The 25,484-nt window shown below is 31.5% G+C and overlaps 1 protein-coding gene across 3 annotated transcripts; it reads left to right on the top strand.

Moving 5' to 3' along the window:
• Window positions 1-95: 95 nt before the first annotated feature.
• Window positions 96-23,901, top strand: LOC134707410 (CDK5 regulatory subunit-associated protein 3-like). Of its 3 annotated transcripts, none has more exons than XM_063567126.1 (15): window positions 96-170; window positions 1,707-1,792; window positions 2,784-2,915; window positions 7,518-7,618; window positions 8,940-8,988; window positions 12,177-12,265; window positions 13,666-13,755; window positions 14,442-14,578; window positions 16,600-16,762; window positions 17,498-17,617; window positions 18,610-18,694; window positions 19,593-19,678; window positions 20,450-20,652; window positions 23,016-23,187; window positions 23,619-23,901. In XM_063567126.1, exons 2-15 carry the CDS (start codon window positions 1,726-1,728, stop codon window positions 23,688-23,690), a joined length of 1,566 nt encoding a protein of 521 aa, XP_063423196.1. In that variant the 5' UTR covers window positions 96-170; window positions 1,707-1,725; the 3' UTR covers window positions 23,691-23,901. The 3 variants fall into 3 exon arrangements, with proteins under 3 accessions (XP_063423196.1, XP_063423197.1, XP_063423198.1); XM_063567127.1 differs by having other exon boundaries at window positions 135-181; XM_063567128.1 differs by lacking the exons at window positions 96-170; window positions 1,707-1,792; window positions 2,784-2,915 and adding an exon at window positions 3,236-3,278.
• The last annotated feature ends 1,583 nt before the right edge of the window (window positions 23,902-25,484 follow it).

Here is a 25,484-nt window from a genome sequence, read left to right as displayed (position 1 = left end):
TTTCTTATTTTAATAATTGCTTTGTATTTTATATATTTTTTCATAAAAATAATTTTATTGCGAAATATATACCAATAATACAGACTGATGTTGTCGGGGCTGATGTACTAAAATTATACAGTTTATATCAGGCAGTTCCGTCTAAACAAGCCAACGTGTGTGTTTGACAGGTAAACATCTGGTAGTTAATTATAAACCTCTTCTGATTTTTCTTCCGGTGTTTATGATCTGCTATTCGACACATATGTTTTATCCATATTTTAGTATACTGAAAATAATACGAGGAACGTGTTTCCCTAGATAGAGGAACAGCAAATTATTATAAGTATCAGCAATTTTTGTTCCTTATAATAAAATTAACTTATATTAAAGTTATAGTAATACACTCATAAAATGCCATTATATTTTTTCAAAATTCGTGTTAGTATTATTTGTCTTTATGTTTTTCATATTGTGTATAGTAAAACTCATATGCTTGATATTTTATTGAATGAAATATATTATTATTATTCATCATGATTCATGAGGGGGGAAGGACCTTTATCGGGACTCAGGGATCGGGTGTTTTTAAGCTTGAGATTTCGGAATTGATCCTTTCGGGATCCGGGAATTTGTTTTTTTGAATTTCAGGATGGCGGTATTTAATTTATTTAAATTGGGACCTCAGGATTTCATGTCTTTAACATAGATGCCAACCATTACAGTTTTTCCGATTTTGCGATAAAAACTACGCTATTACGGTCAAAGTCGAATAGTTATGGATTCCCAATCATCGCCGTTCAATTTTGTAAAACGCGGATTTTTATCATGACTTTTCAGTCCTTGTCCGGTATTTAGTCAACGCCAATGTAATGCTTCTGGTTTCTCAGGAGTTATCAACCTATTGTTGGGTAACTGACTTCCGAAGAGGCAAACTTGCATTTTATGAAGTAGCTTTCCCCCTTTCTCTATTTCAACTTGACAAAACGAAAATGTATGAGTCGAGAACATCTGAACAATTAATGAATGGAATACATACTACATACAAAATATTAAACGACAAATTTGAGTGCACATCACTGCAATGGCTCGTCAGAAATTTATATTGGTAAATGCACGTTCATGAATGATTACTGAAAACTTTTCAAAAATTCGGAAAATTTGATAGTTTGTTACTGATTGTGTCAAAAGGGGGTTGGCATCTATGCTTTAAGTCCGGGATTTTGGGCATCAAGACCCCTCCTACATGTACCACCCTCATTCATAGTGGAGAATGGTAATGGACTCATCAGGTTTTTTTTCTGCCTTTCTGCACTAATCAGGATCAGCAATGGACTTATCAGGTTTTGTTTCAAGATAGCATGCAACACAATGCGCCACATAGACTATAAGAAGTTGCAAGTGGTTGTGTTAATATGATTATGGAATGCATCAATGATCAACTCCACACAAAGAGGGACAACGGGCTGAACACAGTTATTAGCCATGGCGTTGTCAGTTTATTTTCTATCTATGAGATTGACTCTCCCTCTGGTATCTTTTGTCCCTCTTTCGAAAAGTGAGATCACTTTTCCCTATGATTCTAAAGTTGTGTGAGCCCTGGCCAACAGATTGCCTTGAAAAAAGATTAAAGGCTTTTATGAAACATTGGTACTAGAACAACATTAAGCATGTTAAGAGTTATATATGTGATATTAGTGTCAATACATTTTTCTTGTTTCTTTTAGATAACTGAACCAATTCAACATGGCATCAAATTCACAACAGACAATACAGGCATTACCTATTGATATTCATTACAACAAATTGCTTGGTAAAAATCACAATCATTTTTGTCTAGCTTGCAACAGTTTGTTGCAGAGGCTAGACATAGTGATCCTATACATGATTAGTGTCATCGCACATGTCAACATTTAGATTCAATCTTTGGTGTATGTGTATGTCATGTATGTGTTATTTATTCAATAATTACTAAGTCAAACCTTCATGGAAAGGTATGAAACTTGGTCAAATCTTTTTTTATGTTTTATAAAAAACAGTATCTAAGGCAAAAGTTCAACATTTTATTCAACACTGCGGTGTTGACATGAATATCAATTATATGGTCAATTTTATAAATTTCCTGTTACAAAACTAAACATTTTTTTATCCAAGGAATACATTGTAGATAACCTTAGCCGTATTTGGCACATATTGTTGGAATTTGTGGTCCTCAATGCTCTTCAACTTTGTACCTTGGCTATATAACTATTTAGATCTGAGTGTCACTGGTGAGTCTTATGTACAAAAAAATGTACACCAAACGTGTCTGGCGTATTAAATTATAATCCTGGTACCTTTGATAAGAGGTGTAAAGAATGTTATAAATTTTGTAGTGTTTTGTTTTGTTTTGCTTCTTTTGGTTTTCCAAATAAATGGGGGAAATTTTAATATGATATGTTGTTTTTTCAGTGTTTTACACTGATTCTGAAAATATATTGGTTTTAGGCATCTTTACATGAAACAAATGCAAAAATGACTACTTCCTTGTTAAAGATGATTAGTCCCTGTTGACCTTTTGGAAGGTCAGGAAACAATGTATGTCTTTTGACCTACATGTAGTGCACAGATTTTTATCAAACAGAGCATCAAATTGACCTTTGACCTTAACTTCATTTTTCAAAGTCTCAATTTAAAATACCCTAAAATGTGTATGCGTTAGAAATGGAAGTTGTATTTGTATTCTGCCAAACAGCTTTTTTTTTAATAAAGCCATGTTTTATATTTTATTAAATAATCTGTTAGAACTATTCCTATATTCACAGATTGGCTGATAAACAGAAGACACTGTGACCAACAATGGCAAAAGACAGCAGCTCAAATCAGAGAGAAAATAAACACAGCAATACAGGATATGCCTCCTGTTACAGAAATCACACAGCTATTACAGGGGTCTTGTAAGTTAATCACACAGTTATTACAGGGGTCTTGTAAGTTAATCACACAGCTATTACAAGAGTATTGTAAGTAAATCACACAGTTATTACAGGGGTCTTGTAAGTAAATCACACATCTATTACAAGGGTCTTGTAAATAAATCACACAGTTATTACAGGGGTCTTGTAAGTAAATCACACAGCTATAACACTGGTCTAGAAAGTAAATCACACAGTTATTACAGGGGTCTTGTAAGTAAATCACACAGCTATTACAGGGTTCTTGTAAGTAAATCACACAGCTATTACATGGGTCTTGTAAGTAAATCACACCGCTATTACAGAGGTCTTGTAAGTAAATCACACAGCTATTACAGGGGTCTTGTAAGTAAATCAAACAGCTATTACAAAGGTCTTGTAAGTTAATCCCACAGCTATAACAGGCGTCTTGTAATTACATCACACAGCTATTAAAATGGTCTTGTAAGTAGTTATCATGACCTGTTTACGATAGAAAAGCAGTATTACTGTATATTAACTTTTTTTGCAGAAATTTTATTTCACATTTTTCATTTCAGGTCCATTTAGCAGCAATTTAATTTCGTGCTTTTCAAATTTATTTTATTTATTTAAATAAGGATTGATTTGAAGTTTAACATATTTTCGAAAGTCTTGAAAATTAGTTGATTTACAGTGTTTTTTCCTGGTCTTTGATCTATAAAGTATAAACATATTCTACTTATTTTTAAGACTGGTATTAGCAGTCTCGTGTGATCACAGTATAAATTTGAAAAATAGACTTGAGTCAATTTCTGAAGTTATGAATGAAAAGTTGCACTGAAAACAAGTTCTGAATAATGTTTATTTATCAAATAATGATTTTGAACTTATAAATGCTTTTTGGAAAATTTTACAACTGATAAGTTAGGTAGTAAGTTGTACCGGTACACAAACTGTTTACTATGGTATTTTGTGATATTAATCTTACTATCAGAGACCAAATAATGTAGAAGTAAACAACTAAAGGTCATTATATGGCCTTCAACAATAAACAACCCACACTGTATAATAAGCTGGTTATTTCTTAACAAATTTTAATTCTGTAAATTGATATAAAATAAAGAATTTCCCTTCTATTTTACCATTTTAAGCCCCATCTACCATTGAAGGGGGCCTTATGTTTTTCTATCTGTGTGTCTTTGTGTTGGTCTGTTTGTCCATCTGGTCTTAAATTCTGCAATTAAAAGCAAGAGATAATTCAAACAGTTTGGATTCTTTATTATGTTCAATACATAAGGTTCAGTTTTTATACGACCGCAAAATTTGAAAATTTTTTCGTCATATATTGCTATCACGTTGGCGTCGTCGTCTGCGTCGTCGTTGTCCGAATACTTTTAGTTTTCTCACTCTAACTTTAGTAAAAGTGAATAGAAATCTATGAAATTTTAACACAAGGTTTATGACCACAAAAGGAAGGTTGGTATTGATTTTGGGAGTTTTGGTCCCAACATTTTAGGAATTAGGGGCCAAATAAGCATTTTCTTGGTTTTCGCACTATAACTTTAGTTTAAGTCAATAGAAATCTATGAAATTTTGACACAAGGTTTATGACTACAAAAGAAAGGTTGGGATTGATTTTGGGAGTTTTGGTTTCAACAGATTAGGAATAAGGGGCCAAAAAAGGGCCCAAATAAGCATTATTCTTGGTTTTCGCACAATAACTTTAGTTTAAGTGAATAGAAATCAATGAAATTTAAACACAATGTTTATGACCACAAAAGGAAGGTTGGTATTGATTTTGGGAGTTTAGGTCCCAACAGTTTAGGAATTAAGGGCCAAAAAGGGACCCAAATAAGCATTTTTCTTGGTTTTCGCACCATAACGTTAGTATAGGTAAATAGAAATCTATGAAATTTAAACACAAGGTTTATGACCATAAAAGGAAGGTTGGTATTGATTTTGGGAGTTTTGGTCCCAACAGAATAAGGGGCCCAAAGGGTCCAAAATTAAACTTTGTTTGATTTCATCAAATTTGAATAATTGGGGTTCTTTGATATGCTGAATCTAACTGTGATGTAGATTCTTAACTTTTGGTCCCGTTTTCAAATTGGTCTACATTAAGGTCCAAAGGGTCCAAAATTAAACTTAGTTTGATTTTGACAAAAAATGAATCGGTTGGGTTCTTTGATATGCTGAATCTAAAAATGTACTTAGATTCTTGATTATTGGCCCAGTTTTCAAGTTGGTCCAAATCGGGGTCCAAAATTAAACTTTGTTTGATTTCATCACAAATTGAATAAATGGGGTTCTTTGATATGCCAAATCTAACTGTGTATGTAGATTCTTCATTTTTTATCCTGTTTTCAAATTGGTCTGCATTAAAGTCCAAAGGGTCCAAAATTAAACTTAGTTTGATTTTAACAAAAATTGAAATCTAGGGGTTCTTTGATATGCTGAATCCAAACATGTACTTTGATTTTTGATTATGGGCCCAGTTTTTAAGTTGGTCCAAATCAGGATCTAAAATTATTATATTAAGTATTGTGCAATAGCAAGTCTTTTCAATTGCACAGTATTGCGCAATGGCAAGAAATATCTAATTGCACAATATTGTGAAATAGCAAATTTTTGTTTAATTAGAGTTATCTTTCTTTGTCCAGAATAGTAAGCAAGAAATATCTAATTGCACAATATTTTGCAATAGCAAGATTTTTTTTAATTGGAGTTATCTTTCTTTGTCCAGAATCAACTTAAATCTTTGTTATATACAATATACAATATTCACTTTTTTCTACCAACTGATAAATTAAAATAATCTTTACCATTCAGTGATAACAAGCAGTTTTTTTACATCTTAATATTTTATGATGTATTTAAATGAGTAGTTATTGTTGCAATCTCCATTAGAAATTTTAATTTAGATTAGTTTTGGAATAAGGGAAAGGGGGATGTGATTAAAAAAATTGGGTATAGTGAATTGCTCTAAGAGAAAACAAAAATTTTAAGTTCATTAGAACACACTCATTCTGTGTCAGAAACCTATGCTGTGTCAACTATTTAATCACAATCCAAATTTAGAGCTGAATCCAGCTTGAATGTTGTGTCCATACTTGCCCCAACTGTTCAGGGTTTAACCTCTGCGGTCGTATAAAGCTACGCCCTGTGGAGCATCTGGTTAGAAATTAGTTTAGTTTACAAAATCTTGACTAATATAAAAAAAGATGTGGTATGATTGCCAATGAGACAACTATCCACAAAAGAGTCTTTTTCAAAAGACCAAAATGACACAAACATTAACAACTATAGGTCACTGTACGGCCTTCAACAATGAGCAAAGCCCATACCACATAGTCAGCTATACAAGGCCCGATAAGACAATGTAAAACAATTCAAACGAGAAAACTAACGGCCTTATTTATGTACAAAAATGAACGAAAAACAAATATGTAACACATAAACAAACACAACCACTGAATTACAGGCTCCTGACTTGGGACAGGCACATACATAAATAATGTGGCGGGTTAAACATGTTAGCGGGATCCCAGCCCTCCCCTAACCTCGGACAGAGGTATAACAGTACAACATAAGAACGAACTATAAAAATCAATTGAAAAAGGCTTATCGTATGTTTTTCTATGTTGTGATGTTATGCTATTGTTTCAGAAAAAGGGAGAAGGTTTGGGCCCATTAAAACGTTTAATCCCGCTGCAAATGTTTGCACCTGTCCTAAGTCAGGAATCTGATGTACAGTAGCTGTCGTTTGTTTATGTAATATATACGTGTTTCTCGTTTCTCGTTTTGTTTATATAGATTAGACCGTTGGTTTTCCCGTTTGAATGGTTTTACACTAGTAATTTTGGGGCCCTTTATAGCTTGTTGTTCGGTGTGAGCCAAGGCTCCGTGTTGAAGGCCGTACTTTAACCTATAATGGTTTAATTTTTAAATTGTTATTTGGATAGAGAGTTGTCTCATTGGCACTCACACCACATCTTCCTATATCTATTAACTCATCAGATAGACAAAAAATACAAGTGGACGTGGCCAGGTACTTATACATCCCGACACAAAAAGACACAATGAACAGATCCATGAGTACTCACAGTTATCTGACAGCTAGTGCAAAGCCACTAACAACTAATAAAAAAATCATGCCTCTAAGATTTAACAATCAATCCGTACACATCAAGCATACAATGGATTTAGTGTAAAGACGTCATAAACAGCCAGAGAAAAACATGACCTTGTGCAATGCCAAGTTACAGGTATCGACAGATTGCAGATCCATGAAAATGTATATGTATATAACATACTAGTAATATTTAGTTAGCTTTTAATCTACTGATAACAAAATCAATATTTATACCAATAAAAACAATATTCAATGATCTTATTACAGTGTTGAATAGGTAACCTTTTAGAATAAGTTTATTTAAAGGAGCAACAAGTTTACATGGATCATTTCTAAATTTTCCAGGCACGGTTAACAACATTTCCGTAAAAATGAGGATGTGCTTTCCCGTTTGAAATAAGTTTTCTGCGGGTACAACAAAACTTCAAAACCAAATAAACATTAAATGAGATTTTTCGAAAAAAAAAAAAGCATTCAATTTTGTTTTCTAGATATAAACTATTTTCACTGTCAACAAATTGTGGAGTTAATGAAGGACACAGACTTTGGAAAAAAGAATATGATTGGACAGTACTCCTCACAGAAAATGAAGGTGAGTTAAACCAATAAATTAAAGTTCTGATTTAGAAACTATGACCAATTTTAAAAGTTAGGTCAACCAGCCAAGGCCCTCCAAATTTTTAGTGCATTTTATTTTTTAAAAAAAACATAAATTAAACAATAACACAATTAAAGAACAAACCTTGTTTAGATCACTTTACGAAATTAAAGGAATCATATGATTTGGGTTGTATCGTGCTTTCTAAAATCAATATACTTATATCTAACTTTTAATGGTTTGAAAGGATACTTCAAGTTATTTTATGTATGGCTTTGGATACGACAATATTTTATGAAATGACAAGACCAAATCAGCCCTTTTATGGTTAGATCAGCATGTATGATACTGATAATGTTGTGCTGCAGAAAGCAATACAGCTGTTTGGCCCTTCTGCTACTACAGGAAAGAGCTGTAATAGTCAATGAACTAATGAAAGATATATATCATTTCAATTTATGTATACCTCTTCAAAATAATATGAATTCCATTATACTTTTATGTATCTTAGTTGATACCTCTCTAATAAGGATGTACATAATATGAAATATACATTGTATTCTTGCATTTCAAATGTTGCAAACACTGTTGAAAGAGATTTACGTTTTATGCATAGATGAAACTTTAATATAAGTTGCTAAAGCAGGGAAATTACTGATAAACAGTGTACAGTGAAAATTAATATACAAACTAATTAAAAAAATGTACTTCTCAGAATAATTGTGCATCTTCAATCAATATCTCAAAAAGTCTTATTTCGAACCAAATGAAACTTTTCCACTTATCAAATGGCATTAGTGAAAAGACCAACACACTATGGAACAGACTATCACACTTGATCATCCCAATCACACCTGTAAGTCCTAATAGACCAACACACTATGGAACAGATTATCACACTTGATCATCCCAATCACACCTGTAAGTCCTAATAGACCAACACACTATGGAACAGATTATCACACTTCCATCCCCATCACACCTGTAAGTCCTAATAGACCAACACACTATGGAACAGATTATCACACTTGATCATCCCAATCACACCTGTAAGTCCTAATAGACCAACACACTATGGAACAGATTATCACACTTGAGCATCCCCATCACACCTGTAAGTCATAATAGACCAAAACACTATGGAACAGACTATCACACTTGATCATCCCAATCACACCTGTAAGTCCTAATAGACCAACACACTATGGAACAGATTATCACACTTCCATCCCCATCACACCTGTAAGTCCTAAATATATATATAGAAGAAGTTAAGTTAGAACTAAAAATAATTGAGTATTTTTATTTATCACAGGATTGGATGGAAATAATCAAAATGTATGAAACAGATGGTGTTTATCTAGGTTTGTATCATGCAATACTATTATAGATTCACAAATGAAATCTTTTAAGTTTGATTTCTGAATTTAGATCCTTTGTAATGAACACTCTACCCTTTGTAATAAAAACCGTACCCTTTGAGATAAATACTGTACCCTTTGTAATAAAAACTGTACCCTTTGTAATAAAAACTGTACCCTTTGTAATAAATACTGTACCCTTTGTAATAAATACTGTACCCTTTGTAATAAATACTGTACCCTTTGAGATAAATACTGTACCCTTTGAAATAAATACCGTACCCTTTGAGATAAATACTGAACCCTTTGAGATAAATACTGTACCCTTTGAGATAAATACCGTACCCTTTGAGATAAATACTGTACCCTCTTAGATAAATACTGTACCCTTTGAGATAAATACTATACCCTTTGAGATAAATACTGTACCCTTTGAGATAAATACCATACTCTTTGAGATAAATATCTTACCCTTTGAGATAAATACCATACCCTTTGAGATAAATACTGTACCCTTTGAGATAAATACTGTACCCTTTGAGATAAATACCATACCCTTTGAGATAAATACTGTACCCTTTGAGATAAATACTGTACCCTTTGAGATAAATACTGAACCCTTTGAGATAAATACTGTACCCATTGAGATAAATACCATACCCTTTGAGATAAATACTGAACCCTTTGAGATAAATACCGTACCCTTTGAGATAAATACCGTACCCTTTGAGATAAATACCGTACCCTTTGAGAAAAATACCATACCCTTTGAGATAAATACCTTACCCTTTGAGATAAATACTGTACCCTTTGAGATAAATACTGAACCCTTTGAGAGAAATACTGTACCCTTTTAGAAAAAAACCATACCCTTTGAGATAAATATCATACCCTTTGAGATAAATACTGTACCCTTTGAGATAAGTACTGTACCCTTTGAGATAAAATACCATACCATTTGAGATAAAAACTGTACCCTTTGAGATAAATACCATACCATTTGAGATAAATAAATTACCCTTTGCCATTAATACTTTACTCTTTCAGATAAATACCATACCCTTTGAGATAAATACTGTACCCTTTGAAATAAATACCATACCATTTGAGATAAATACTGTACCCTTTGAAATAAATACCATACCATTTGAGATAAATAAATTACCCTTTGAGATAAATTCCATACCCTTTGAGATAAATACTGTACCCTTTGACTTAATACCTTACCCTTTGAGATAAATACTGTACACGTTGAGATAAATATCATACCATTTGAGATAAATACCTTACCCTTAGAGATAAATACTGTACCCTTTGAGATAAATACCATACCCTTTGAGATAAATACTTTACCCTTTGAGATAAATACCATACCCTTTATGATAAGTACTGTACTGTTTGAGATAAATACTGTAACCCTTTTAGATAAATACTGTGCCCTTTGAGATAAATACTGTAATCATTTTAGATATAGACCTTACCCTTTGAGATAAGTACCATACCCTTTGAGATAAATATTGTACCCTTTGAGATAAATATCATACCTTTGAAATAAATACCGTACCCTATGAGATAAATACCGTGCCCTTTGAGAAAAATACCATACTCTTTGAGATAAATACCTTACCCTTTGAGATAAATACTATACCCTTTGAGATAAATACTGTACCCTTTTAGTTAATACCATACCATTTGAGATAAATATCATACCCTTTGAGATAAATACCTTATCCTTTGATATAAATACCTAACCCTTTGAAATAAATACCATACCCTTTGAGATAAACACCGTACTCTTTGAGATAAATACTGTACCCTTGAGATAAATACCTTACCCTTTGAGATAAATACCATACCTTTTGAGATAAATACCTTACCCTTTGATATAAATACCATACCCTTTGAGATAAATACTGTACCCTTTGAGATAAATACTGTAACCTTTTGAGATAAATACCGTACCCTTTGAGATAAATACCGTACCCTTTGAGATAAATACTGTAACCCTTTGAGATAAATACCGTACCTTTTGAGATAAATACCGTACCCTTTGAGATAAATACCGTACCCTTTGAGATAAATACTGTAACCCTTTGAGATAAATACCGTACCTTTTGAGATAAATACTGTACCCTTTGAGATAAATACTGTGCCCTTTGAGATAAATACTGTATCCTTTGAGATAAATACTGTATCCTTTGAGATAAATACCTTACCCTTTGAGATAAATACCATACCCTTTGAGATAAATACTGTACCCTTTGAGATAAATACTGTACCCTTTGAGATAAATACTGTATCCTTTGAGATAAATACCATACCCTTTGAGATAAATACCATACCCTTTGAGATAAATACTGTACCCTTTGAGATAAATACTGTACCCTTTGAGATAAATACTGTATCCTTTGAGATAAATACTGTATCCTTTGAGATAAATACCTTACCCTTTGAGATAAATACCATACCCTTTGAGATAAATACCATACCCTTTGAGATAAATACTGTACCCTTTGAGATAAATACTGTACCCTTTGAGATAAATACTGTATCCTTTGAGATAAATACCATACCCTTTGAGATAAATACCATACCCTTTGAGATAAATACCGTACCCTTTGAGATAAATACTTTTCCCTTTGAGATAAATACTGTAATCCTTGTAAATACCTTACCCTTTGAATGTTCAGATTTATAAAAGTTATATACGTTGTTAAAAGTTCAGCACTTAGATTTTCAGATTGTATCAGAGAATGCATAAATGCATTAAAGTACATTTGATTTTAAAACAAGTACAAATCAATCTATTACAATATTTAAAAACTCCAAACGGAAGCTGAAATTGTTCAACGTGACATGTTTTGCACTCAGCGCCTAGACTGTTGTCCCTCCTCTTGATTGTTGTTCTGTGGTCTTGGATGGCTGTTTTATTAACTCATTACATTATACTGTAAATTCAGAAATTATTGCAATGTTCTAATTATTGCAATAAATGCGACAGGGGCAAAATTTCAAACTGGCATTTTTAAATTTTGTATATGATATTTTTTTTTCAATATTGCAAAATATAAAATATCAATAATAAATGCACACAATAATTTCTGAATTTATAGTACATATATACATTTTTTTTTTTTTTAAAGTTGCTTTAAGTTGTACATGTGTATTTATCGTAATATATTACATTTCAGCTGAAACAGCACAGATGTTAGCCAGAAATGTGAACTATGAAATACCTGCTATGAAAAAACAGATTTCAAAATGTCAACAATTACAAAAGGTATTTGTTTTTAAAGGAAAATTGTCATCATCTAGTTGATATGTAGATTCTCATTCACCTGTTATCAGAAATGTTTTTCTTTTTAGAATTTGTAAAAGGTTCTCAGTATAAACTAAGAAAAAAAATTATACCAGTAATCCATTCTTTTGTTGTCTAAAAAGAAAAGATGCAAAAACCTGAAGTTGAAGAAAAACAGACAATACCAGGGCCAAAAGAAAAAGACAGTTATTGATCCTCAAAATACTATGCAGAAAACAAAGATTTAGCAACACAAACTCCACAAAAACTGGAGAAGAAACTCAGATGCTTGTGTTTTTTTCTGCGTCTCTATAAATAATGTTGTGTGTATTTGACCCCTTAAAAGTCTTCAATGGATGCTTGATGTCCACGATTCGAGTTTCACAAAGATTTACAACTAAGATTGATCATAAGTCATGAACCAAAAAACTATGACTAAGATTGATTGTAAGTCATGAACAATTCAGTATATGGCAGGAGATACACATCAAACATGAAGTAGTATGCAATAGCAGGAAATCTTTAATTGCATACATCTAGTATTGGGCTATAGCACAGTATTGGGCAATAGCAAGAAATCTTTAATTACGCAGTATTGTGCAATAGCAAGAAATCTTCAATTGCACAGTATTGCACAATAGCAAGAAATCTTCAACTACATAGTATTCAATTGCACAATACTACCGGTACCAAATATCCTGAAATCTTCAATTGCATAGTAATGCTCAATAGGAAAAAAATATCAAATTGCACAATTTTGCGCAATAGAAAGAAATGTTCAATTGCACAGTATGTGGCAGTGGCTCAATATTGCACACTATCACAGTATTGTGCAATAGCAAGAAATCTTCAATTCAAAATTAATACAAATGTTTCAACCCATTTCAAATTTGTAAGATCTTTCACCACAATTGTGCCAGAAACCTTTTTTTATGTCAAAAGTTTGATTAAAATCCAAATTCAGACAGTATCAAGCTTGAATATTGTGTCTAAACTTGTACCAACTGTTCAGGGTTCTGCAATCAATTCAGGCTGCACTCAGGGAAGCATATGACTGTAACTGTGTCAACTGGCCAGTAGTTGTTTGAATCAGGTTTTACTGTAACTGTATCAACTGGTCAGTAGTTGTTTGAATCAACAGGCTTTACCTCATACTTACATTGAAAATTCTCAATGCCTGAAATTTACACTGAAAAACATTGAAAAAAAAAGTATGCTTATAATTATGTTGTGTGAAAAGATTTAACTCTTAGCTAGACAAATAAATAAATAAGCAACATTAATTTTAACCCCTCGTTTTGAATATAGATAATCTACTTATCACAAAGCCATAGTGTATGCAATTTACCATAAAAAAAAATTAATTAAAAATTTGTTTTCAGGAATGTGACAGAAAAGAAGCAGATTATGCATCCAAATGCACTGACCTGAAAAAGAAGTATAATTCTAAATGCAAGGAGCTTGGAATAAAGGTAAAATAGTATATTAGTCATTAGATGTGTATTTTTGTTAACTGTCATAGGTATGTATTAAGCCATATTATTGAGCAATAATTTAAATTAAAAACCAATTGTTCTCTGAACAAGAAAGGTCTTTCCACCAATCAACTTTACTTTTGAGGACAAAAAAAAACAACTGGAAATCAGTAGCTCTGTTATCAGAACAAAGCTTATCTTGCACTGATTCAAAAAATGCATGTTTAAATAAAAAGTAATCATGATATAAGCCAGATAATAAGCCACTCTAGAATTATGCAACATCATTTCTGATGTAGATTAATAGTTAATTCTACAGTGATGACAAAATTCTACAGTTTTGATGTATTTTTAATGAAATAAGGGAGATAATTTGCTACTACAGATGTATACTTACTGACTTAATACCATATATCAAATATCTAAGCAACAGCTTACAAAATAAAATAAAAAAACAGCCCCAAAAACATAAGAATAGTAATCAGAACAAAATCAACAGGTCCTTTCATGGAATGGTGGAAAATCTTATTAAACCAAAAAAGCAAATGAAACTAATGAAAAGGCAATTATACTAAATCTCCATTTTTTTTAATTAAAGATAACAACATATGACTGATTATGTAATAAAATTATAAATTAAGAAACAAACATCTGTTCTTAAATGTTTCTTTGATGTTTTTCAGGGAAAGAAAATCAAATCAGAGCTTGCTGCTCTCGTTGAAGATCTACCGAAAACATTTGATAAAATTTGTGATTCAACGAGTGGATTGAGGCTAGCAACAGATTTCTACAAAGATTTTGTTCAATTCTTAACAAATGAGTAAGCATAATTTGTAAATGCCCATAAAAAAACCTGGATTTATATGGTAACCTATAGTGCAATTGTCTATCCGTCCCTCCATCAACACTACACAAAATTACTCTTTTTTGTAGCTTTAACCAATTGTCTATTAAATTTAAACAACATTAAAATTGATTTGTGGCTAGTCATTGCATAGTTACAGAACTTTGACCCATAGATTTAAGGCAATTTTTCACAACTCGTACACTTACTCCGGTATTCTTGAATTGTTTTTCTCCACACTTTACATTAATGTGGGAATTTATAAAAGGAAGCTCCCCTACGATTTATTTTATTTTCCAGCTTGACCTACAGAAATGCAATTTTTCACAAATTGTGCACTAACTGAGTATTTGTGGATTGATTTCCTCCAAACTATTTTATTATTGACTTTGTTGGGGTTGGTGAAAGGAAGCTCTCTTGATTTATTAGATTTCCCACTTTGTTGTTCCCAGAGTTATGGGACTTTAATTACCAGATATTTTTTTCACATATGTATATATTGTACTATAACTTGAGTTTGAATATAGTGGTAAACCAATGAGTCATTTTAATTGCTTATGATTAAATGCATTAGAAATATTCTATTATATTCTTGCGACAATTTTCGATATGCACATTAAGGGCGTATCATGCATTTTAGTGAATAATTGCATTGTAAGCGCTCACATGTACAATTCTTGTCAAATATATATCAAAGGGTTATAACTGCAAGTGCCTAAACATTTTCAAAACCCATTGTCGATCAACTATTTGTAATTAGTATGTTTACATATATGCATACAAGCATTATAAACAATCTAATTAAAATTAAATCCTTTAATTGCTCCTGTTCTGATATGTCGCGCATCAAGGCCTTGATGCGCGACATATTAGAACAGGAACAATTAAAGGATTTAATTTTAATTAGATTGCATTATAAAGTAAGTATATCATTTATTATAGTGACATGTGTAGAATTGATAATGTTACATAATAAGAATACAATAGTTATAATATGAGATATGGGACTCTTGTCTTTCTTGGTGCATTACTTTGCGCGCATTACCATTACATTTGCGCGCAAAAATTATTACGATTGCGCGCAGCTTTTGATTACATTTGCTCGCATTTTTTTGACAGGTAAACCCAGGTAAACTCAGGTAAAATACAGACAATAACACTTATTTATTTATTAATTCGTTCAATTATTTAAGTATACATGTAAGAACCCCTTCCGTTAGTCTAAGTCCCCTGCTCACCAACGAGGAGATGGAAGTGGGATTTCGAGCAACGGGTCTGGCATTAAGAATGACTGTTGAATGTTCATCAGTTTTTATTCTGCCAGTGCATCTACAAGATATACCCATACTTCAGTGTTCTGTCAATACGTATATTAATGATTTTTCCCCTCGATTTGTTTAAGACAAACGAAATTAACTCCATTGTTGTGCAACTTTACAAACTCACTTAAATTATTTACTAATTTTAAAAGCGATCACTATTCATTAAAACCTTATTTACTCTGAAGTATTAGCAATGCAGTTATATGTATGCCTTAAGCTAAAATGGAGTTTGTCATGATCACTATGAACTATACATAATTTGAATTGAAAAATATTATCAAAATTAATAATTAATAGTCATATTTATTTAAAGATAAACGAAATTATAGTAAATTATGATTAAATTTAATTCTTATTTATATTTTTACCTGAGTTTACCTGTAAAATGAATGCGTGCAAATGTAATCAAAAGCTGCGCGCAAACGTAAAATATTTTAATCCCCAAATGCGCGCAAACGTAGTGCGCCCTTCTTTCTCATGTGTTTACATATATTAAAGTTGTTACTGGTATGGTTTCTTGAAATTTTCACATATTTCAGACATAAAATTGGGAACAGAAATGGGGAATGTGTCATAGACAACAACCCGACTAAAGAGCAGAAACTAGTATTGTATAGATGATAAACCTTTTTACAAATAAGACTTAATAGTCATTTTACATTATTTACTTTGCAGGGATCCTGGAGAAAATAGTTTACCAATGTTAAAACATATTATCAAAAATGGCAATACTACAACCTATGAATGGCGGACAGGAACAAAACCAGAGAAAATTGACTGTACAAAACTTTTCATAGACACTACAGATGAACAGGATCTTCTAACAGACTCAGCAGACGTAAGAATCATTTTGTTCTAATTATTGTGCTATTTTCACATTTCTTGAACAGTGTGAGAAAAATATTTCTTGTCACTAGTGAAAAATCTGTATCAGAAAATGATTAGTCAAAATTTAATTATGACATTAGATTTTCTTTATTTCTTGAAAATTTCTTATTGTGATGTCCTGAAAAAAGGCGACCTTCCCTGATCGTGTCACATAAACAGAGCATAACTTGAACTTCTGCAAATCTCTGAAAAGGAAGGATAAAAATCATTAGAGAATAACATTCCTACATTATATCTCATGAATTACAATATTTTTTCAGTCTCGACAGTTGAATTTTAATCATTTAAAAAGCTTGGCAAGCCTTGTGCTTTGAATATTAAAATTTCATGTAAGTCTCGAATAGAGAAATATCTTCACACACTTGTTGCAGTAATGGAATCTATATATTTTAACATTGATAGTGTTACTGTGGTGTACAATAATTCTAGATGTAGGTCGTAGGATAGTACATTAAACTATGGAAGGCAGTGCTGCACAAACTAAGATTTGATGAGGGCTGCTACATGTAGAAATGAATATGAATGAAATTTATGATGTAGAAAAGAAGAGTTTTAAAAAATATTTGAAAACAGTTATCAATTAAAATTCCTTATTTTTTTTGTTGATAAATTTTGAAAGATCATATAATTTATGAAAATGAGCTAATCTGGAGTACAAAACCAATATTTTTATGATGTACTGTAGATTGACTGGGGTGCTGGTGATGGTAATACTGCTGACATTGATTTTGTTGATGATATAAACTTAGACTTGTCAGAAATTACGTTAGAAACAGGAGGAAATGAAGAGGGAACAGAAAATCAGGTAGGACTGTAAATATCTATTATTTTCAGGGCTATTCCTAAAATAACAACCCCATAAAGTGGTGAAGGGGGTGTTTGGACAACACTTTGTTAATACCCAAGCACCCATAACTCTTATCACATATGTAACAGAAATTATATTCTACCACCCTAATCAAATAAAGAAACAAATATCATGTATTGCTTAACACTACCATACATTTCCCCTGCATGAGCCCTTATTCAAAGTATAACTCTATTTTGTTTTATCAAACATTAAACAAGTTATTCATTGGACATGTTAATGAAATTTCAAATTCTGTTTTTATGATGAGTTAAATTTCTAATTAATTTTGTGTGCAGATTTTAATTTCCTTGACCAAGTTAGTGGTCATCCTGTTGGTAGCTGCACTGTGCAGGTTGGTTATTGTGTGTTTTCCTTTTTACATGGTGTAAATAGACAAAAGGGAGAGGTTTGAACACACAAATAAAACTGGTTTAACTAAACCATCTATTGTGTCAGTACCAAAGAAGGCTATCTGTACCATTTTATGTTCATTGGTGTTTGTATTTCTTAGTTTGTTCATTTTCTTGAAATTAAGTAGGATTTTATAGTGGTGTGGTCTGTTGAACTGTCGTACATATTTTGTAATGCCAGTTGGTTGTGGGCATTGAATAAGGGTATTTATATTAAAATGACATAATAAGTTGTTTGTTGGCAGTTTATGAGGGTATGGATATTAATTGACACATCTTGTTGTTTGGAGTTTCTGAGTTAGGGTATTTAAATCAAACCCACACATATAATTCTTTGTAGGCAGTAAGAGAGTGCATTTATATGAAATTGACATATATGGGCCTTGTAGGCAATGAGTGAAGTTATTTATATGAAATTGACATATATATGGGGTTTGTAGGAAGTAAATGAGGGCATTGACACATCTAGATGTTTGTAGTATTTGTAGGGGAAAAGTGGGGTAAAGATATCAAACTGATGCAACTACTTCTTTGTAGGATGCCATAGATTTCAGTGTAGTAGAATCAGACAAAGACAGTAATGGAATAGACTATAGTGACCTGGTTATTGTGGAGCATGCAGGTATGTAACACACACACACAGTGATCATATATATACTGTATAGCAGTTTATTTTCGAAAGGAGAAATTTTTCGCTAATTTTCGCAGATAGAACAAATTCGCCAAAAACAAATTCTGCTAATTTAAAAGTGAACATGCAAAGCTATTGATAAAATTTAAAATAATAACCACAAAAATATTTAGTTTACCTTATTAATAAAATTTTACAGCTGCAAAAAATAACCCGCTATACAGCTTAATAATTTACTCACTAATTCCAATACCTCAGCCTAACTTAAGCTTTGATCACTTCTCTTAAGAATGAATTGGAAGCTGAAAATGATGACTGAAGATTTGGTTAGATTCTATTAATAATTTTTGCTATTACAAATTTCAATAGGAAGGTCCGCCAAATATCTTACAATGTCCTTATAAAAACTTTATATCTGGGTAATGTAAAAGGCAAAATTACGTAGTCATGCAAAATTGAAAATTATAGCTAATTGAAAGACAGCATAAAATTGGAAATGGAAATGGGGAATATGTCAAAGAGACAACAACCAGACCAAAGAGTCTTTAATGCAGCCCAAAAATCCAGCACTCGGAGGTGGTCCTTAGCTAGTCCCTAAATAAAATTGTGTACTAGTTTAGTGAAAATGGACGTCACACTAAACTCCAAAACATAGAAATAAGACAAAATTAAAAAAACATACAAGTTCCATTCTCAATTTTTAAGACTAAAAAAGGCAAGAGGCTATTTATTGACTTCAGACAGGCACAAAAATATGGTGGGGTTAAACACATTTTGTTTTGTTTTATCCACAACATACTCATTACTTGCACAAATGATTTGCATAAATTTGAAACTTTTACATAACATTCTGCCATGCATATAAGATATACTTTCTTGTATTTCACAGAAGACGGAGTGGCTAAAGGAGAAGATGCTATATCATTATTAGATAATCCTAAAACTAGAGCTATGTTCTTAGATGATCTGTTAGAGGTAAAACAACCAACATAAGTCCATGATTAGAGATTCGCAAAATATTTTAAGGATGTTCTAATAACTTCAGAGGTGGTTATAAGTGGCTGTTTGAACATATCAAGCATTTGATGGTCACAGCTGTCTGTCAGTAGAATTTTTTTAAAAGAATAACAATAATTAAGCATCACACTTTATGTGACAAATATTACAACTGAGCAAATTACTATTATCACTGTAAACCAACTTATTTTTGTGAATTCTTTTTTTAGCATTTAGACCTTTTTGGATGACTTTACAACTATTTATTTTTGTGAATTTTCTTATTGTGAGGGGCCTCGGTGGTCAAGTGGTCTAAGTAACTACTACTATAATCACTAGCCAATCAACACTGAGGTTGTGAGTTTGACCCCCACTCTTGCAGGTGCATTCGACTCCAATCTTAATTGACTAGGATTATCAGTTTTCCTATCAAGGGATCCATGGTTTTCGTTTGGCACTCCCCCTTCCTCCACCAATAAAAACTGGCCGCCAAAAAATAACCTAAATGCTGTGCTTAAAAGTGGCGTTAAAACACCAAAAATTAATCAATCTTATTGCGTTGACTTACCTGTATTTATATAAGGAAAAATCCAATATTAAGATATGTTTACGATTTACATATTTGTGTTACTTCTCTACTTGCAAATGTCGCAAAATAAATTGCGATAACAAATTTATTTATGGTTAATGTCAGTGATAACTTTTTTTTGAATAATTATACTTTAAAAAGGGAGTTTATACATATTGTAGGTAGAAGCATTTTTGGTTCAGAGGCTAGAAGAAATGAAGGAAGAAGGAAACTTTTTATCCAGCAGTCAATTTCAGTCAGCTCCATTGTCACTTCAAGTAACCAGGGAGACAGTAGAAGGCATGCTTATAAAGGTCAAGGACATTTATAGTCAATTGACAACTGTGAAGATGCATCATTTAATGTTGATAAGAAACTCACCAAGGTAAAATTAAGTTGGCAAGTTTCTACGTCTCTATACTTGGATAATAGGATGAATATTTTATTTTACTTCTATGACCGATATTTACCAAAGGGATAATGTGGGAAATGTATAATTAAGTTACCATTTTTTACCACAAGCATTTTTATTTCCCCGCTCCAGGGGACGTGGCATTTAGTTTTACTCTTGTCCATCTGGTTGTTTGTCCATACGTACCTACATTTCAAAGTTGGTTTCTGTTCTTTAACTATAGTTTGCCTCAACTAAATGTTATAAAACTATTGTTTCTGTACTCTTACTTTAGTTTACCTCAACCAATTGTTTTGAAACTTATACACAATGCTTATTACCACATAATGCAGACCAAGTTTGTAATTGGGCGGCATCACTCTTACAGCTCTTGAGTTATGACCCCTTATAAAACAAAACAAAATCTGATTTTTTTGTTTCCATTCTCCAACTTTAGTTTTCATCAACCAAATGGCAACAACAATTGGAATATAATATCAATGATCATCTGTGATACAGATGTACCATAACATTCAATCAAATCAAGATGGTTTTGGTAAACTTTTATAACAAGATGGCTTAAGCCAAAAAAAACAAATGAAACTTGGTTCAATATCTTCCTCATAAGCTGCATTCTTGTATCAAGGAAATCATGATAGGGAAATGCAAGCTCTGGAATATCAAATACACTGGGAGATATATCTTACGATGCTGAATTGTTCCTACAAAGAAATGAAAAGTTCACAATTTGAATGCTGTCATTATTTTTATGTGGTTATGCTTAGTGCTCATCCTTTAATTTTTGAACAACAAAAAATTGTTAATATGATGTCATTATCAAGTTCTGTTAATACACACCTAACCTATAATTGACACAATCTGAAATTGTGAATTATTTAAACTGTTTCATATATCTTTTAAAATTAAAACTTGTAGTTAATATGCAGGGTCAAATAAGCCCAGATGTAAAACATAACAGAAAACCAACATTATCCCTTGCATAATATTATAACGCTGTCTCCCTGGTGTTAGAGTCGGACACCAGAGATAACAGGTTACAAATAAAAGGGATTTCTTTAACTGGTATGATTTATAATACTATAAAATGTACGACCCGACATCTAATTGGAATACCGTCGTACCAACACACTTTACAGCTTCGTTAACCTCGACTTCAGAGGTCTATCAAATGTTATATAATTATTATTTATAAATAAAGACAAATCATATAAAAGTTTTGATCATTTATTTGACAATCTTAAAATGGCAGAGAGAAATCGGATGGCTGTGAAGGCTCTAGCTGTTACTGGTTTGTTTGGGTTCCCGGTATGGTTGGTCTATCTTATTAAATATATGTATACACATACATATATATAACAATCCAGAGTAACTTCTCTGTAGATTCAGTCGGCTAGTTTAAAAACTACCATTAGCATATAGCTCATTCAGGCTTACAAAGGGTCTCAATAAAAGAACACCTATAAAATTATGTAGCCTTAATTCAACAACATCTATTTAAAATAACTATCTGTATAAAAATACCGTAATGGTTATTACTGTGACCAAGACAATCTTTTTCTTTAATACTTTTAAAAAGAAATAGATTTACTCTTTTAAGCTCCCAAATTTATCCCCCACCTTTCTACTTAAGCTCCTTAAGCTCCCAACTTTACTCCCACAGCTCCTTAAGCTCCCAAATAGGTTTCCTTAATTTCCTCCTAAATTCTCCTAGCTTTCAAGTTTGGTGTTTCATAACATTCAATTTCAAACCACAACAATTACTGCTTTCCGTAGCTGATCATTTTAGTTTTATAAGAAAATCAGCCAATCACCGACTCTCTTATATAAGTCGGACCAATCAGCAACCATCTCTCTAATTAGGGAAATTCCCGAAATGGCAATTCAAAATGTAAACACTGGACATTTTATGTAAATAAAGATGTTTTCCAGCTTAAACTCATTAAGAACTAACATATGTATTCATCATGAAGGTTATTACACCAACAGGATAACTTAGGAACACATGAAAAAGGTTAATATCTCAAATAAACAACAAAACTAAAGGTAGCGGCACTCCAGAAACAAATTTTGTCACCGCGAGTAAATTAAACTCATAACATCACTTTAAACACAATAGAATTAAATCAATTTCAGTGTAATCAGCGTATCAAATACATTCATATGCAAAGCATATCATCTCATAGTCATCTTCGTATTATTATTTGTACTTAATAACACAGCACATTCAAAAAGGGGGGTTGACGGCATTACAATATATAGTGGTGAAGGTTCTTTTTGTTATAGAAACAGTAAAATGTCTTTGTTTTAATTATTGATTATCTTTGGTATATTGGCAGATATGTAGACAGACTGAGAGATGATTTGAAACAGATATTAACTTTAGCAGATAAAATGACTTTTCATGAAAAGGAAATGGTAGTGAAACGAGACGAAGCAATAGAAGAACAGACAGAAATACAACCTAAATTAGACCTGATTATAAAGAAAACAAGAGAGGTGCAGAAACAGGTAAAATACTGCATTTCTTAAGGCAATCAAAAAAAGGTCAAGGGACTTTAGACAGATGGAATATTTAAAATAGCTGAGGCAAAAATGGCTATAGCTAACATTGACCCATATACATTGAGATAAGCTTAGGAAGTATTTACTAACTATGAAAAAAAATCCTTTCTCCGTATCTGAAATCCACTTACTGTAGAATACAATAGTTCTCATATGAAGTCATTATATAATACTGTAGCAATATTTTGAAAATCTACCAAATTTAGATGTTAATATCATTACAAAAATACTATTGGCTAAGTATTGCATTTTAAACTCTTATATATCTCAATTTGAATTGAGCATTTCATGTAAACCATACCATTTCAAATGACAATTGCCATGACAAAAACACTTATAAATACTAAATGGCCTCTATTTTTTTGCTCTCTTTACAGATGGAAATAGAAATATCAAAGAAATATAAAGACAGGAATGTGAACATTATGGGAGAAATTAATACTGTATGATAAATGACAGAATTATGACAATTATGAGATAAATCAATACCATACAATACACAAGCATATAGAGATGGTAGGGTGTACATTTGCAGCACAGAAATCAATACAATATTGTACATGACAGCATTGAAACAACCTTGTCTTGTCTAGTATAGTAATAATATTCTGTATGGTGAAACTTGGTGCAATAATTCTGGAATATCAAACGGTAACAGATAGAGGAACATTCTCCTGAGGACCAGTGTCACTGATTATTAAAATAATTTATTTAAAAACTGTTGTATTGATGTGATGTTAGCAATTATAACATACAAAACTATAAAGACTTTATAATATGTATGTAAAAGTGAATTGATAAAGATTACACTAGTGATATATGAATATTCAAGAAACAAAATTGACTTCTGTATTTTTTTCTATTACATGTACCTGTAAAATCATATTAATATTTTTATTTCAATTTTGTGATGGTAGTTAGTTCATCTTTAACACTTCAATAACTCATTTATTTTCACTTTTCTTGTGATAGTTACACACAAAATTCTAACTTTGAGGGAAGAAAATGTATAAAGGGACCAAAAAAGACATTAAAATGAAGACAACGACTTTATCTGTGTCCTTTTCAACTGTTTTTTTTTATGCAGATGAGATGAATATTTGAACTTTCATTGGTCTTTACAGTGGTTTATACTGATGTTGTGTGATTTAGATTTTTGGAGAAATTCTACTCAAATAGCTGTATGAATATGTCTTACATTATACTGAATTTCTCTAGCACTACTGATTGTTACAAAACTTGACAGCAATATATACTATAAACATTTCAAAGGAAAAAAATCCCTTCTAGTTGATTGACAATAATGTCTTCTTACATATAGACTGTACTGAAACTGTATCTGTTAAACACCTTAATTCTTGTTTCAAAACCCACAAAATATCTATAAATACAAACTGAATTATCTTTTAGTTTACTGCATATTTCTATCTGTCAGATTTTTTTTTCTAGTCATGATATTATTTATTCACTTTTTAAAATAATCCTAATGATATAATATGATTTTTCATAACCGGAAGCTTAAAGACAAGCTCTGTGATATAATTTTTTTATTGCCTTTGTATTATAAGCACAATATATTTAATATATTTTGGTATTAGCTATAAAAAATTCTTCCATAGTTTTTTAACATAACTATCCAGTTTCCACCTTAATTCGAGTTTTAAAATTGGAGAAACTGTAAAAAAAGCACTAAGGACCTAGAAACTGATTGATTTATTATATACATTTATATTTCTACTTTTAAGGTATGAATGTTTCACATGTAACAATAGTCAAAAAAGATAAGACCCTAAATTTGAGGATATTCTCAGAATTTGAAGTTTTTTGAAAATGGTATAAATATGTACTGGTAGTTATTTATATATATTTAAACAAATTTTGGTGCAAACTATTTATTTATTATTTTTTATAAATTATAAGTTATAGGATGAGGTATTTTAAAAATAACAGCTCTACTGTTTGAAAAAAAAATGCCTTAATACCTAAGCTCATTTCAACTATCTATTGAGGTGTTATTGAACTATTATATGTCTTAATATTGTACTCTTTTTACATGTTAGACAGAAAATAAAACAATGTTATGATATAAATCTTGTTAGAACATATTAAAGAGAAATAAATTAATTTATTCGAAAAAGGTCCAGACTTATTTGATTCAAATTTGTATTGCATGTACCTGTGTCAAAAGTTGTTATTTGTGAGACATACTGTCATTATTTCTGGCAATGATATATAGATTCCAC

The sequence above is a fragment of the Mytilus trossulus genome, chromosome 2 (assembly GCF_036588685.1).
Source record: "Mytilus trossulus isolate FHL-02 chromosome 2, PNRI_Mtr1.1.1.hap1, whole genome shotgun sequence".
NCBI classification, from domain to species: Eukaryota; Metazoa; Mollusca; class Bivalvia; order Mytilida; family Mytilidae; genus Mytilus; species Mytilus trossulus.
The sequence above is the reverse complement of the archived record's forward strand: the minus strand, read 5'-3'. Positions and strand labels throughout refer to the sequence as shown.